Genomic DNA, 16,546 nt, shown 5'->3' on the forward strand with positions numbered 1-16,546 from the left:
TAAGCCACTTGCATAGCATACAGTATGGGCAACATGGGTGGTTCTAAGGTTGCCCTCTGTACAAATGGAACCGGTGGAAATTGGGGAGTCAATTTCATTTTTGGCCTATAATTCAATTTATACTTGGTAGTCAGATTCCAATACTAGCAAGGGATGTTGGATCTGACAATTCAACCTTTCAGCAGATTGAACTACACTGAATTGGCCAATTGGACGGGCGGAATTCTTGTCATTCAGTTGATTTGAAATTAATCTAATACTTCACACTGAATAAACTAGAAACGCTTATACATTACAACTTTACCCCATCAATCATGTTCACCTTTTCATTGTCCATGATGGAAACATGGAGAAGGCTTTGATATTATATAATATCCATGTAATATTTCTTCTAAGAATCAGAACAAAATTTCTAAGTTTATACGACATGTTCTTAAATCGTAAAAATGTCGCCATTGAGTAAGGGAATTATTTGCTTTGCTTCAAGGTGGGAGGATGTGAAGCTGCCGTTTGGATCGTAAACCTGCCCGTAATAATGCAAAAGGGTAGATCAAAATCCACCAATTCCATACACAACATAAAATTAATCAGCCCAAAACAAACCTAGTTACATGAACATAGCCATGAAATGCTTTGAATATTTCTGAGTTGGTAGAAGAATTACCCCAAAGAATTCAGAGAGGCTCCTCAGTCCCCACAAGCGCCCCACAGCACATCCCCTCCATGCATTGGGAACATCTCCCGTAATTGTCATGGGAAGATATTCCCAATGCACGAGGGGATGTGCTGTGGGGCGCTTGTGGGTGGGCGGTGCCCCGTCAGGAGCCCACCGAACTCTTTCCCAATCATAATCCCAGTGAACTTCATCCGGCCCAACTTTCAGATGCACATCAGCACCAATTAGCAAGAAATTTTTCACAATTGAACAAGCGCTAGCAATCAATACCCAAAACATTAAAAGGTTAATTTCGTTCATACTAAATAAGGGCATCACTGTTGCAAAGCCCTTTCAGTTCTAGTGGGTAAAAGAGTACAACCCTCCCTTGATAGGCTCAGTTAATCTTACCTCTATTTGTTCGGAAAAAACGATTTCCACAAGAAACTTGGAATCGCCAAAGCCCACACTTCAGGCTCATCTGGTGTTGTCACTCATTTCTGCTAAGGTTGCAAGGTGCAATCTTTCTTGGATATTCCAGTAGCACCAGCAGTTGAAGCTTCTGAAGGAGGTGGTTCAGCACAAGCCTTCAAGACAGCCTCATTCTGCAGAGAAATGCATGTTAAGATAGTAACCCTTCGGATGGTGATCGAAACCATAACAGAGTTCTTCAAAGCAAAAATAAAATAAAAATAAAAATGTCTACACATCTAGTTCAAAACTTCTGAATACAAAATACTGTGCTTGCAAGTATGTCTGAATCTTGAATTTCTACATGAATACGAATATCATAACATCCACCTTAAATGCATGCAGTAATAACTGGATTGACAGAGCATATAAACTGATACGATGGGGCCTTGGTAATAAAGGGGTCTAAGATAAAATAGTTGCCCCTCGAGGGAATGGACTGAAGAATACTGTAATAAATTTGCAAGACTCTTAAATCCAGAAAGCAGAACCAAAAGGAATAAAAATTGACACCAAGATCAGGAAATAAGATTTCTGATACACTACAAACAAAAAGAATAAAAATTGACACCAGGATCAGGAAATAAGATTGCTGATGCACTAGCAACAAAAGGGGTAACAAGGGAAAATCTGTTAATAGGGGCGACAAGAGGAGCCAGGCACTAGGGTTAATTTATTACACTTTTTGGGGTATCTTGATGCATTAATAATAATGTTCTTAGCTGATGACAAAAAAAGGAAGAATGACTGATAAAATACAATTAGGAACAAAGTCATCTGAAGAGACCTAGGAATAGCCCCAATAGGTGATAAAATGAGAAAAAGGAGAATACAGGATCTGGTCATGTGCATAGGACCTACAGCACCTATAGAGAAAAGGCAATCAGTTACAAGTTGAAGGGGCTATATAATGTAGTAGGATCATGGAAATACAAAGTTGCAAAGCTTGCAATGGAGCTCAGGACAGCATATGCTGTTGACTCCAAGATCAGCCAAGGCTATATACCTTAGTTCAGTGCTCAGTACGTGATTTACAAACTCATTATACATACTTCAATAATAACTGTTACTGATAAGTGATAAAAGAAGAAAAAGGAATCCTATATGCAGACGCGATAGTATTTATTTACCTAAGAGAAGTCCTCATTTAAAATATACCAAGTAATAGAGAAGAGAAAGAGAAGAAATAGGGAAACAAATACCATCACAAGAAAGCATTGTGCTCTCTTGTTAGGTGGATAAAGCAAGAATTCGGATCTGATATAGCGAAAGAAAGGGAAACAGAAAAGTTTCATATGTAAAATATACAAGTAATAGAGAAGAAAGATCAGACTATTTGGGGTGGGGATGGGGAGTAGGAAAAAAAACCCAAGAACAAAAATCCTTGGCATCATACAAGCTTCACTAAGTTTGCTGGAAACAAGTCCCTAGGCCAAGGAGGGATGGAGAACTGGATTTAGGACACATCGAGGAAAGAAATGTTGCCCTTCTTGGGAAATGGATATGGAGATACCCCCTTCAGCCCAAAGCTTTACGGACTGCAGTCATAAACAGTAAGTATGGGAGGGATGCCAATGGTTGGGATGGCAAGGTCCACTTGTCCCGGGTAAAAGCAACAAACCCTTGGAAAGGTATTTCCTCTACCTATTCTATTTTCATTGCTTTTGTTAGATATCAGGTAGGAAATGAGAACAAAATTAAGTTTTGGACCGACCTCTGGTGGGGAGAGTATTCCCTTGCACTCTCTTTCCCTAGAATTTTCTGCTTATCACAAATCCAAGATGCCTCAGTTTCCACTTGCCTAATATACTATCCCTCAGGAATCAATTGGAACTTGAACTTAAGAAAGCCACTGAGAGAGGTAGAACTTGCAGAAATAACTGTTCTTGTAAACCCTCTAAGTGAGGCCTACATCTCCCCCACAACCCCCAACCTTCGGATTTGGAATCCTAACCCAAATGGCAAATTCACTACCAACTCCTACTTTAAGGCTCTAGTTTCAGATGGCCAGGTTACCACTTTCCCAGCCAAGAAGGTCTGGACTTCCCACATTCCCCCTAGAGTATCCTTATTCATTTGGGAGGCCTGTCTAAGGAAACTAAACACCCATCATGTGTTACAAAAGAAGCTCAAAGACGGGTGTATTTCTCCTCACGTTTGCTCCCTCTGCCTCAACAGCGGCAAGACAGCAGACCACCTATTTCTGCACTGCCCAATAACAAGGAAAATCTGGTGTTCATTTCTCAGTCTAGTGGGACCCAACTGGGTTCTCCCAGAACAAGTTATGGACCTTTTGCAACAGTGGCACTGTAGAGGCCTTGAAAGTAGGGGCAAGATTTATTGGAGTACGGTGACCCATGCAGTGATGTTGGGGGTCTAGGAAGAAAGAAATAACAGAACCTTTGAAAACAAAGCCAGAAACATTGAGGACCTAATCTCTCATATTACCTTCCTCTGCAACAATTGGGCTTTAAACTCTGAAGTTTTCAAAGGTATTTCCTTGAATGATCTGCAGAAAAACTCAACTGAAATCCTCTATACTTCACATAGTTTTGGTCCTACTCAAACTTCCTGTCCTAGGGAGGAAAACCAGATAACTCTATGTTTTGATGGAAGCGCTCAAGGATCCACAGGTAAAGCTGGAATTGGAGGAGTAATCCGTGGGAGTGGGGAAGTGTCCTTTGGGTTTACAGTGGTCCGATCGGGAGAGCTGATGCCACTAAGGCAGAGATCTCAGCTGCCCTCACAGGCCTCCGCTACGTCAAAATGTTAGGCCTTTCCTCTTTATCTATCAAGGGCGACTCAGCTAACACAATAAAGTGGTTACAACAGAAAACTGGAGGTCCCTGGAGGCTTGTACATCTACTGACTGAAGCCAGAGACATTTTAAATTCCCTGAATGTAAAGCTAGTTTGGATCCCTAGGGAACTAAACATTATAGCTGACAGCCTAGCCAAATCTGGAAACCATAGAGCAAATCTGTTTTCTGATGTTTCTCTGCCAGTGTAATTCTGTTCCAGCCTTCTAAGGCCTTGTCTTTGTTAACTTTTCTCAGTTAACTATTAATTAAAAAAATCTCTGTTAACCTTTCTCAAAAAAGCAAAACAATCTTCAAACTATTTCATTCCATTATTCATGGCACCATAAAAGTTTTTTCACAGCTTCAGAAAATAAAATAAAAGTTTTATTACAAAGATTATATTTATATACTCAAAATTAGGACTTGAATCTCCCTTCACAGACTCCAATTTAGAGTCAAAAGTTAACCAAAAACTTCTAATTTAACCAAGACAAAGGTAAAAACCATATATAGAAGCTCTAATATAGATTATACCTCATAAAACAACTCTAACTAATACCCCACTTCTAATCTTAACAAACAAAAAATAACCAAGATAGACCCCCCAAGCTAGAAAGACTCAGCTCCTGTTTTCTGTTGGTCAAATGGCCATAACTCTCTCAAAAGAGGTCAAATTTAAAAGATGTTAGGCACAGGATATGCGATTAAAAACCTACCTAGTCACCAAAATCAAGTCAAAGTGACATGTTTTGCGCCCTGAAAAATAGGTGAAAGATAAGTGATGTTCTTCCAACTTCTCAAGTTTCTAAAAACTGTCCAATGTGACTTCAAATTAATTTGACCCTTTAAGACAACTAACCATATTGCTATAAAACCAACAAACTAGAACTTAACTTAAAAAACTGAGCTTTACCAAAACTTGGAACACCCAAAAAATTACAAAGTTTATTCATCCATGTTTTTTCCTTATTTCACATCTACATCAGGAAACTACTCAAAACTGAGCTTAACAACTTGGAAGGAGACACAACAGTACCGTTACTTAAGAGCATGCTTTGACCTACTAGAAATGAAATCATCACCATAGTTGTCAAGGTGTTTACATAATTCTAGGCAACTGTAGAGTGCCTAGTCACTTAGTTGCTTTTTTTTTGGGGGTGAATAACTTAATTGCTTAGGTGGGCAACTAGGCATTGGAATTATTACAAGGAAAAGCTTTTTTATCAGAAAGGAAAAACTAAATTTTAGGTTAGTTAATTAATCTTACATGCCAATTAGCAATGCATATAAGAAATCATTTCTTACTACTTCAACTGATGTCCTTTTCGGCCTACCCCTAGCCCATCTAGCCCCTTCAACTTGCAAAAGATCACTTCTTACAGGTGTTGTTGATGATCTTCTATGCACATGACTAAACCATCTTAATCTACTTCATTTTACCACCAATTGGAGCATCTCCTAGGTTCCTTCAAATGACTTCATTTCTGATCCTATCCTTTCTAGTTTTCCACTCATCCATCTCGGCATACACATTTCTGCCACACTCACTTTTTGTACATATTTCTTGATTGCCCAGCATTCTACTCCATACAGCATAGCTGGCCTTCCAACTGTTTTATAAAATTTTCCTTTGAATCTAAGTGGTATTCACCTATCACATAAAACTCCGGATGCACCCCCTCCTTTTTGCTATCCTCTTCAATCTCTCCCTTGTTTGCTTTTTTTTCTTTTTTTGTTTTTTTTTTTGACAACTTTCAATCTCTCCCTTCTTATGAATTGTCAAACCAAGGTACTGGAAAAGGCCACATTTAGTTACCTCTTGGTCTCCAATCCTAAGTGTACCCTGACTTGCACTCCTATTATTATTATTTTTTTTTATGAATGAATGGTATTTTATTAAATAGAGATAGAAATAGTACAAGCATGAAGCACCCTAAGAGAAGGCACGAGGTGTTACCTCCCCTTAAAGGTGGTTCCAAACATAACAAGTCATCTTATCAATAAGTTAAATAAATCAATAACCTAGAAAAGTGTCTTACATACAACAAGCTTCTAAGTACGGGTATGATCATGGACAATGTCAGTTGTATCTTTGTTCCTGTGCTGAGGAGACAACAAATCATATTTTTCTACACTGTCCCTTTAAGAGAGGGACGCTTAATCCCTCAATCCATCCATAGTTTCTTGCTGGATTGGCAGCTGATGAACTTGGGAAAGAGAGGGTAGGTTGTGTGGGGTTTAATCCCTGTGGCAGTTTTTTGGTGTTATGAAAGAAATGACAAGATCTTTGAGAGTTCTTCTTCAGGTCAAGAAGTCCAATGGGATATAAAAAGGAGGTTGTGTTCCTGACTGACAATTCACAACGATTCCAGATGGTTGTCATACAGAGATCTTTTAATAAAGATATATTGTTGTCTTGTTGGTTTTATCCATTCTGTTTTTGTGTGGTATATTCCAATGTACATGGGCTTGGTGTACATGGCTTATATTTGTATCTATCTTTCTTTTCGTCATTGAAATCGATATGTTACTTTCTCAAAAAAAAAAACAATATTTCATACACAACAATATAACATAACAAGTATTTAATAGAGCATTTGCATGCCAGAAACAGAAAAATCTTTATCCATCTCTTATTTATTTCTTTTTCTATTCTTGAAAATTTTGGATCTTTTTATGTTCTTATGGTAGAACCCTTAGGACAAGGCTTAGATGAGGAGGAGGAGGAGGACAATTAGGATGTATTAATACAATATTAACAATATGAAGAGGTACCAGCTCGTGCCTCTCCTTGGGCAGGCTGTTTTACAATTTCATTCTGATTATTATGAATAAATAATCAATCATTTATCAAAAAAAAATATTAACAATATGAAGAAATAGTAAATATATGTTAATACAATATTAACAATATGAAGAAATAGTAACAAAATTACAATAAGTCATACACCTTGCAATTTTTGTCACCTAAATGAATGCCTTTTAATATAACTCATGGCACCAATGCATTACAAAAATATACAAAAATAGTAACACTATGAAGAAATAGTAACAAAATTACAACAAGTCATACATCAATGCATTACAAAAAAATATCCAGAAAAAATGAACAAAGCGTGTATGAAGTCATTTGGATTTTGATATCCACTTTCCGATCCAACAGAACTTACCAATTTAAAATCCTAATTCATTTAACACTTGGTCCACATGATAAGATTCAGGTCTCCAATATATCGTGCATTTGCATCCATAAAGATCGCTGAATATCCAATTAAATAAAATAAATAAAACCCTAAACCCTAGTTTTTTGTCTAGAGAGAGAAAGAGAAGGGGGGAGACCTGCCAAACCCGGAGAAGCCTCTTCTTGGCGTTGGCTTTTCTGGTACAAGTAAGCTTGATTCTCTTCCAAACCAGACCTCCCGAGTCATGTTTCTTCACTATTTCTAGCACCCTCGTCGCCCAAAACGCTCCTCCTGGCATCTTTGTCTTTCACTCTCTCCGTTTTTCTGCTATCCTAGGTGGTGTTTGATAAATCTGATATCTGAAGTCTGAAAAGTTAAAAAGATATTAAAAGTGTCTGAAATCTGAAAAGAGGCATAGATGCTTTAGGTTGTTCCAATGATCTACAAGGCACGCCTCAGGCGCACTGGCAAGGCACATTTTGGGGTATGAGCATTGCCCAGGTCGTAAGCGCACCTCTTTCAAAAGGCGCACGCCTGGAATAGAATCAAGAATGCAATATGTTTTACATCACATTAACTACTTGAAGCAATGCAATTAAGGAAAAAAAGAGATTGTGGGTTTTACATGCTTGAAAATGCTTTATATGTTTGCTTTTATTTTTAAATTTACATTTGAATACACTTTACATGTTATGTTTATGTATTTTAATTTTAAATAATAGTTTTTTAACATCATTTATTTTAAAATTTAAGTTTTAAATTTTTGCTTTTTCTAAAAATTTTTTGGCATTTTTTGGAATTTTCTGACTTTTTTTTATTTTTTAGCTTTTTTTTGTAATTTTGTGCCTTTCTTAAAAAGGTGTGCGCCTCACCTTGCACCTCAGGCGCAAATTGGCCCTTGCGCTTTTTTTGCGCCTTGCGCTTTTAAAACACTGGGTTGTTCGTGTTAGATCAAACCTTCAAGGTCTGAAATTCCCCAACTTTACTAGTTTACCCCTAGAATAAACTTTTTGGTAATTCTGAGTTCAATTTGTACTATTTCATATAAAATAAGGTTGTTCGTGTTGGATCAAACCTTTAACATCTGAAATTCCCTGATTTTACTAATTTACCCCTAGAATAAACTTTTTGGTAATTCTGAGTTCAATTTGTACTATTTCATATAAGATAATTTATCAAATTCAAAATATTATTTAATAATTAATAATTAATAAATAAATATTAATAAAATAATTAATAACTAATAACTAATAAAAAATATTGAAATAATTAACACTAATAAAGATTAAAATAATTAATAAAAAATAATGAAATTAATAACTAATAAGCAGACCTGTTCATGGGTCGGGCAAGGCTGGGCCGGGCCGAGCCTGAATCCTGACCTAACTGTAATACCTTCAGTCACCAACGGTTGTCCCTACAAATTTGATTCTACTTTCTGCCATGGAAATTTCCTACAAAAGTCATATTAATTTCTGCCACTGATGTTACAATAATTTCCTTGTGGAACAAGAACAGGTAAGACCTACTGTCACGAAGATACTCTCTCAAGCAAAGCTGCAAAGTCTAAATTTCTCAGGAAAAAAAAATCAATAGTTCAAGCCTCCTGTTAATCAGTTTTATATGAGAAATAATTTTTCTTGGAGTTTTTCTCCTGTTCAACGATTTATTAACTTATGAGTTATGACTACTAAAAACTAATGATCAAACCGTTGATCTTTCAGAGTTAGAATGACAGTCTAAAAACAGAGTTCATCGCAGCTGAATCAAATGAACCTACACACTAAGAGAACAAAACTAACATAAACTCAAAATCAAATGACATAGAAGGAAAATAAATGAAAGTGCGGTCGCTACTCGCTACTACCTGAGATCAACTAACAGAAACTCAAAAAAAATAAAACAGAGCTCAGTGCTGGCTGTGTGAGAGAGAGGGAGAGAGAGAGAGAGGGACCTAATCGGCGGTCGCTACTACCTGAGATGAGATCGCCGACTTCCACTGTTAGTCTAATTCGTTGCCGCCTCGCCGGAGAATGATAAAAATGATGAGAGGACCTAATTGCTGGATCACTACAAGTTCGCCGGAGATGGAAAGAATGGCTGCCGCTGCTATGTTCGTCGCCGACTCGCAGAGATCGCTGGTTCGTTGAGTGAGAAGTGAGAAAAGGTAATACGAGGAAGAGAGTCAGAGAGGGAAAGGGTGAGTCGTGTTAGGGTTAAGGAATTATACAAAATAATTATATATTTTAGGGAAAATTCGTGATAAGCATATGTACTTTGGCTCGCTTGACAATTTGGCACTCGAATTTTAAAATGTGACAATTCAGTACTTGAACTTTAAAATGTTATAATTTAGTATCCGAACTTTCAAAATATAACAATCCAGTATCTGCCGTTAACCAGTCCGTTAATCAGCCGTTAAGTGACATTTGAAAAGTCAAAAATGCCCTAAGAATGCCATTTAATTTTCTTTATCAACCATCCAAACATTGACAAGAAAATGAACAATCCCAAATTCTAGATTCTTCTAAACAATCACCAACTTTTTTGAATAGAAGATGCTAGGATTTGGGACTATTCAGTTTTTTGTCAATGTTTGGATGGTTGATAAAGAGAATTAGATGGCATATGAAGGGAATTTTTGACTTTTTGAATGTCACTTAACAGATGATTAGTGGACTACTTAATGGCAGGTACTAGATTGCCACATTTTGAAAGTTCGGATACTAGATTATCACATTTTGAAAGTTTGGGTATTGGATTGCTGCATTTTAAAGTTTGGTGACCAAATTGTCATTTTAGCCAAAATACAAGATACTGATCAGGAATTTTCCCTACATTTTACTATATTATATAGGGAAAATTCTCCATGTACTTTTGAAACTCAACAACCTAGTACTTGTCGATAATGGACCATCAATTATATATATCATGTGATCATGTGCAATTTAAGACGTCTGAAGATGTCAAAATTATCATTAAAAATAAAGCATACTGTTCATCATCTTCTTGAAGAAGAAGATGAAATAGAACTTAAACTCTCTATCACAAATATCAAAACTCTTCTTGCATAAAATGATTGACAGTCCTCCAAAATCTGCTGCCATTTTTTAATGTCTTAAAACAATTTGGTCATCGATAATGATGTCGACGGAGACGGAAAGTGGTGTTGGCTATGGCGGGGTTTAAAGTGAAGGTCGAAGAATAGACCATAGAGTAGATGTTGTAATTTAGGGTGGTGTTGGGTGCTATGGCAGGGTTGAGGTGCAATGTCGTTGAATCTGAACTCCAGACTTGAAATCTGGCCGTGTGCCACATATTCTGATCTCAAACAAGTGGCTGCTATTGAACTTTTTGGTTTTGTCAATTGTAGACCATTGCTATTGAGACGAAAGTACACTTACTTAAAATTCGGACTTCAGCGTCGGAGTTGAAATCCAGACACAACGAAATATTCCCAACCTTCATGACGAACCAACAATAGCCAACCGGGTCGTCATGCCAACCATTCCATCATTTGAGTTCTGAGTGGAAATAAAGACTAACTTTCTGGGTTTCTTTCTCTTTTATAGAGCATTCTTCCTGAAAAAATTTGAAAGAGAATAGAAGAAAGGGTCATATTACTATTGATGATGCACGATTTGGTAGCTCCTTGCTAAAAGGTAGCTCGGATGCCAAGTTGGCGAGTTCGCTAGGTTGACTTGCAAAAAGACAGTACCAGAGTACCCGAGCTTCTTTACCCAGGGTGGGCACTCTGATGCTTAAGTCAGCAAACTGGAGATTTTGGAGAGAGCTAAAAAACGAAACAGCTAGAGAGTTGCGAGAGCTAAATTGTGCATACCTCTTGAAGTTGGAAATGAGACCTTTATATAGGTATTGTTTGGCATGAGCTCCACACACTGCGTCTGAGACCTCCAGGAAGACATGGCTGACCAGTCCAAAGTCCTTAGAGGAAGTTTCGCATGCAGACTAGACTTTTGTGCCTTCCTCCGGAACATTTAATACGGAGCTGACTTCCAGGAGACCTGGAAGTGACGGGATGCACGTAGAGGAGGTCGATGAGCACATCTCACAGGTCGCCACCTAGACCTCATTCAGGTCGGCAAGTCCTTGTGGAGGTCGCTCCTTATGAGGTGCTACTAGCCGCACTGCTGAGGTGCCTGAGCTACGTATGAGGTGTCCTGGACTGATTCCGGGGTGTGTCTCCTTGACTCAACGAGATACACATCTATTTGTGTGGCACTGAGGTGTCAAGCGATGAAGACAAATGCCACGTGTCGCCAAGTCAGTGAAGCGCCAAATCACCCCTCATTAATTGCCCCCACACTCGAGCCGAGGCCAATTCGGCAAAAAGTGTATCTTGTTTGAAGATGAAACCCAAGGTGACCTACTCAGTATGTCGATCGAGTTGATCCGCACTAGTTGGTCAAGCTATCGAGCTACTTTGTTGGCGCGAAGGTATGTACTTGAAATTGAGCGCCACTCTTCAATTTCCGAAATAGGGAGTGTCGTCCTTCAAAATTTCGAGCGGGTGCGGCCTTTTGAAATTCAAAACAGGGCGCACTTTCAAAATTTAATTTATTATGCATGTGCCTTTCAAAATTTTGAATGCAGGCTTCTTCCTAGACCATTGGATTGGGCGAATCCGGACTATCGGTAGTCCGCGTTGCTATCTATAAATTGGGGGGGGGGGGAACCCTCAAGGGCCCCATGTCACTTTTCGATTTTGGACTTACGTTGAAGCAAAGATTGTTGACAATTTTGACGACTTCTAGCTTAGTTGTGACGGTTTTTGCAATTCGCCTTTTTCTTCTTATTGTCAGTAAGTCTCCATTTCTTCTTAGTTATGTCTAATGGGTCGGAGAGGGAGTTGTACCTAAATGCTTGGGCCGAGGTGGGGACCTCGGCTAAAGAGCGAAGAGGTTCCCATGTAGGAGCCTTGCCCTCTCAACAAGCTTCATCTAGAACAAGTTTTGGGCCCTTTGAGTTGTTTGGCGAGGAAATAATGGACCTGATTAACACCTATCAGATCCCTAATAGCTTAAACTGTATCCAACCTGAGGAAAGGCATGGAGCTATGGAAAAACCAAGGTCTGTGTCTTCAAGGAGGCCCTCATTGCCAGGCTCCGCTTCCCCTTCATCTGTTCATCTGTGAAGTCCTCCATCATTATGGTTTGGCATTGGATCAACTGCATCCGAACTTAATTAGGACCATTGTAGGCACCATTTCTCTTAGTTATCACCTCGATTTCCCCTTAGATATAGAGATCTTTAGTGGGATATGTCACATAAAGCGAGTGCCAAATGAAAACTATTGCTTCTACATCAGCTACCAACCTGGGTTTAGGCTTCTAGGCGGTTTTTCATCGAAGATTGTGAACTGGAAGACGAAGTTCTTCTTTTTGAGCCGCGAGGAGGGCTAGCCTATGCCAACGACCTTGAGGGCCGAGGCAAATAGGTATGAGGTTGAGTTTGACGAGGAGTTGTTGAATGACATTAGACTCCTCGTTGAACGATGCTCCTTGGTCGATGAGTTCTTGATCGAATCGATGTTCATTGAGGCTGGTCTTAGCCCCATAGGTAGGTCACACTATATTTATTACCTTCGAATTTTATTTCTTGCCCTTAGCATCTCGATGAGCATCGGTTCAGCTAAGGACTCATCAACCAAGGAGCATCGTTCAACGAGGAGTCTAAGGTTGTTCAGGTCACACTATATTTATTACCTTCGAATTTTATTTCTTGCCCTTAGCATCTCGATTGATTTTCTTTTTCATTTGATCATAGGGATGACTAGTTTTTCCTCGATCCTAAATGCAGCATGGAGGCCGTCGAAGAAGAAGAGGAGGGCGGTTGGCAAGTCTAGCCGCGAGGTTGAAGAGAGGTCGGCGGAAGGTCGTCGTGCTACGGTCGACCTGGAGGAGGGCAGCGACCTGATACAGGCCGGCCCTACTCTCGTCGCTCTAGTGCAACCAGCAAGCACGTCCCACTTCGATGAGGCGATGATTCCTTATGGCCTAGAGGCCCCTCCATTCGTTCCCAAAGCCAATTGCTTGATTACTGATCAGATTCATGACCCGTATGTGGTGCTTCAAATGGGAATGAGTATTCTCCTTCCTAAAGATGTCTGCGTTTATCAGGAGCTAGATTCCTCTGAACTCGATGCTCAGATCATTCGAAATGCCATGCAAGTAGGCGTCTTTGTGACACTTGCTCTATTACTTTATTTGTCCTTTGTCGAGCTGTTTTTCTGACCACAGATCAACTCGCTAGGTCAAGTCATGCTAGATCAAGTCACCACCTCAAGGCGCAAGTCCTGTGAGATGAGGTCCAACATAGAGACCCTCCAATCTCAGCTAGATGCAGCACATCTCAATGCCAAGGAGGACTGCCAGTGATTTTGTTCCCTTAGCGCGAGTATGAACTGTGAGCTAGAGGAAGCTAGGGGGATGTTTGTCAGCCTGAGTGGTGAGTTTTAGGAACAGCGTACCAGGCACTCTGATGACATTCATCGAGCCAAAATTGTTGCTGTTGAGGGGCTTCAAACTATGCCATCGCTTTCTTCAACACCAGTACTTGGACCTTGACTTGAACTCTATCTCGCTTAGGTCAGTCCCAAACGATTTGACCTAAGAGGTCGAGGAAGAGGCAACTACTCTGGAGGAGGTAGATGGCGATGAGGATGATGGTGAGGACGGCGACGAGAATGATGACTAGTGGCAAACTCCCTTTCTCCCCGCCCCCCCCCCCCCTTTTTTACTTCTGTACACCAAGCCTACGAGCTCGGTAAAACTTGAATTTATGGCAACTTGTTCTCTATTTTGCTGGTTTTGTAAAATCTTCTTGAATGGTAATTTATTTTGGTTACATTATTTGATGATTTCATGTAATTTCTAGTAATTCATTTTCTACTAATTTATGATAATTATTGGTAATTTATGGAAATTTAGTTTCTACTAATTTATGGTTAATAGAAAATACTATTAATGCTAATTATTTATTGATCGTCATAAATTACTAGCTATTTTGGTAATTTCTAGTAATTTATTTTCAACTAATTTATGATAATCATTTATTAATATTAAGAAATATCAAATATTATTAGGATGATACTAATTAATTATTATTAACAATAATTACAGTAAATTATTAATATTTTCAGATATTATTAGAAATTTTAGAATTTTCAGAAATAATTAATAACTACTAATTGCTATTAATATTTTCAAAAATAAATAATTACTATTAATATCAACACTACTATAAAAAATTAAATAATATCAGATATTATCAAAGGATTATCAATATTATTATTAAAAATTATTATCGTGAATATTTGTATAACTTTTATTAATTGTTAATCATTGTTGTTAATTAATAATTATTAATTACTATTTTAATAATTATTATAGTAAATAATTTTGAGTGGATATAAAAAATTATCATAAATCAATTTTCATTTTCTATTAATTATCTGAAATATTAATGCTAATATGAATTATCATTATTCAAAATTATCGGATATATTAATAATTATCATTAACTAATTATCATTAATTATCTTGATTCAATTGTTGGTTTTTGAATAATATTAATTATCAGAAATGATTAATTTTAATAACCAATTTGATAATTTTATATTGATTGATCAATTAAATAATTAGTATAGGTAATTTTCCATAATTTGAAGAAAGTAATATAATGATGGCTTTGTTAATAATATTTTTCTAAAAATTATTCAAAAATTATGGTAAATTGTTCATGTTAATAATTTTTGATAATTATTAATCGTATTTCTAGAATTATTAATTATTAACAGTGATTTGGGTTAGGGGTGTTCACATTAAATGTCAAACCGACCCAACCTAACCTGAGTTGGTCGATTTTTCAAAACCACCGATCAGTTTCGGTTTGTGTGAGAAAATAAACTAACAACTCGCTTCGGTTTATGAAAATCGAACCGAATCAATACTTTGTTTAAGTAATTACTAATTAGTCCCTTCCCTATATGTTAAATGTTGATATATTTTATTTGTGTTTTGTTTGAACTTTGAAAAAACACAAATTCTAGATTCTTCTAAACAGTCACTAACTTTTTTGAATAAAAGAGAATTAGATGGCATTCGAAGGGCATTTTTAACTTTTCAAATGTCACTTAACGGCTGATTAACAAACTGGTTAATGAGAGGTACTAGATTGTCACATTTTGAAAGTTCGGGTACTGGACTGTCGCATTTTAACATTTAGGTACTAATCGGGAATTTCCCTAATAATTAAGAGAGGAGACCAAGGTGTTGCAACGTGAGTGAACCAGCTCCACCCTTGCTACGTGGTGAACAGATCCGCCCTATTTTTTCATCCAAAATGGTGAGGGGGGAGATGGGAAGAAAAAAATGATGGGGGAAGAGGGATATGAAGAGTAAACGTTGCTTATTTTGTCCAAAACAATAACGGACAATTGTGATTGGCGTTAGTTTCCTATTGTATCATGATTTACAATCGTGAAAGATTTTGTTTGTAAATTTTTGGGACAAAAAAAGAAAAAGATTGCCATGCTAAGGGAGCATAGAGAGGTCATCTTATGTGGTCATCATTGTTTTAATATATACTAATAGAATTTGTTACAAAAATATTTAATGAGATTGATTGAACATTTTAGGGGTAGTTTGGTCATGTAAAATACTTAAATGCTTATATGGACAACTCTTATTAGTGCTTAGACCTATTCATGGGCTGGGTAGCCTAATGAGCTAGCCCGGCTTGGCCCGATCTAAGTCGGGTTTGTTAGACAATGTATGCCCTTAGCTCCAATCAGATTGATGTACATTATGACATTTATTGTAAATGAATAAAGTACATATTTGATTCATGTTATAGTGGTGTGTTTCTGTGTAATACCCATAAACTGGACACATAATGAGACTCGTGTTAGTTTAGAATGTTCACAGTCAATGGGTCGATCTGGGGAGATCTATCCTGATAAGGCTGACATTGATGTGCCGCCAAGTTGGTTGGAGTGGCCTGTCTCAGCCGCCAGGGTGAGACCCGAGGTACATGCAGTGTATGTTTAACTTGAAACCTTGAACTGGACCAGAATTCCAGTGTTGCCCTGGACCTTGGTGATAAGTGGGCAAAACTGGAATGTTACACCTGACCCCTAGACTCGATTATGATACTACACTAGGTGTCAGATTGGGCTATCTTTGATGTGCCAATTAGTGAGATCCTTAGAGGGGGTCAAAACCTGGGTACGTTGGGACAGTCTGAGAATTCATCTGAGTGGGTGATCATAAGGACAGGATCAGCCCCTTTGTCGGACAAAGGTAATGATCGGGGATGCACTCTCTCTGATGGAAACCAAAACTACCGTCAGTTGATTTCAATTGTTGAAATTTGTTTTTGCAAAATATATTTATATAAAGATATACATATATAAAT

At 37.9% G+C, this 16,546-nt stretch overlaps 1 protein-coding gene across 4 annotated transcripts; it reads right to left on the minus strand.

Annotated features, from left to right (window-relative positions):
- Nucleotides 1–241: 241 nt before the first annotated feature.
- Nucleotides 242–9,329, minus strand: LOC104590932 (uncharacterized). 4 transcript variants are annotated; one of them, XR_734189.3, is made up of 4 exons: nt 9,084–9,328; nt 7,266–7,474; nt 1,067–1,260; nt 242–523 (listed from the first exon to the last, which is right to left on the minus strand). XR_734189.3 is itself a non-coding variant. In XM_088897046.1 (4 exons), exons 3-4 carry the CDS (start codon nt 7,404–7,406, stop codon nt 1,159–1,161), a joined length of 243 nt encoding a protein of 80 aa, XP_088753172.1. In that variant the 5' UTR covers nt 7,407–7,474; nt 8,442–8,562; nt 9,084–9,329; the 3' UTR covers nt 934–1,158. The 4 variants fall into 4 exon arrangements, 3 of the variants coding, with proteins under 3 accessions (XP_088753172.1, XP_019052149.1, XP_010248009.1); XM_088897046.1 differs by lacking the exon at nt 242–523 and adding an exon at nt 8,442–8,562 and having other exon boundaries at nt 934–1,260; nt 9,084–9,329; XM_019196604.2 differs by lacking the exon at nt 242–523 and having other exon boundaries at nt 934–1,260; nt 7,266–7,467; nt 9,084–9,329.
- Nucleotides 9,330–16,546: the final 7,217 nt, after the last annotated feature.

The sequence above is a fragment of the Nelumbo nucifera genome, chromosome 2 (genome assembly GCF_055504915.1).
Source record: "Nelumbo nucifera cultivar China Antique chromosome 2, China Antique-T2T, whole genome shotgun sequence".
NCBI lineage: Eukaryota > Viridiplantae > Streptophyta > Magnoliopsida > Proteales > Nelumbonaceae > Nelumbo > Nelumbo nucifera.

What these genes read in the sequence shown, in the direction of transcription:
- LOC104590932 (XM_019196604.2), bottom strand. Translation starts at nt 7,406, where the DNA reads ATGCCAGGAGGAGCGTTTTGGGCGACGAGGGTGCTAGAAATAGTGAAG. An exon ending in GGCTTCTCCGGGTTTGGCAG is followed by an intron (nt 1,261 to 7,265) that starts GTCTCCCCCCTT and finishes ATTTCTCTGCAG; the next exon opens with AATGAGGCTGTCTTGAAGGC.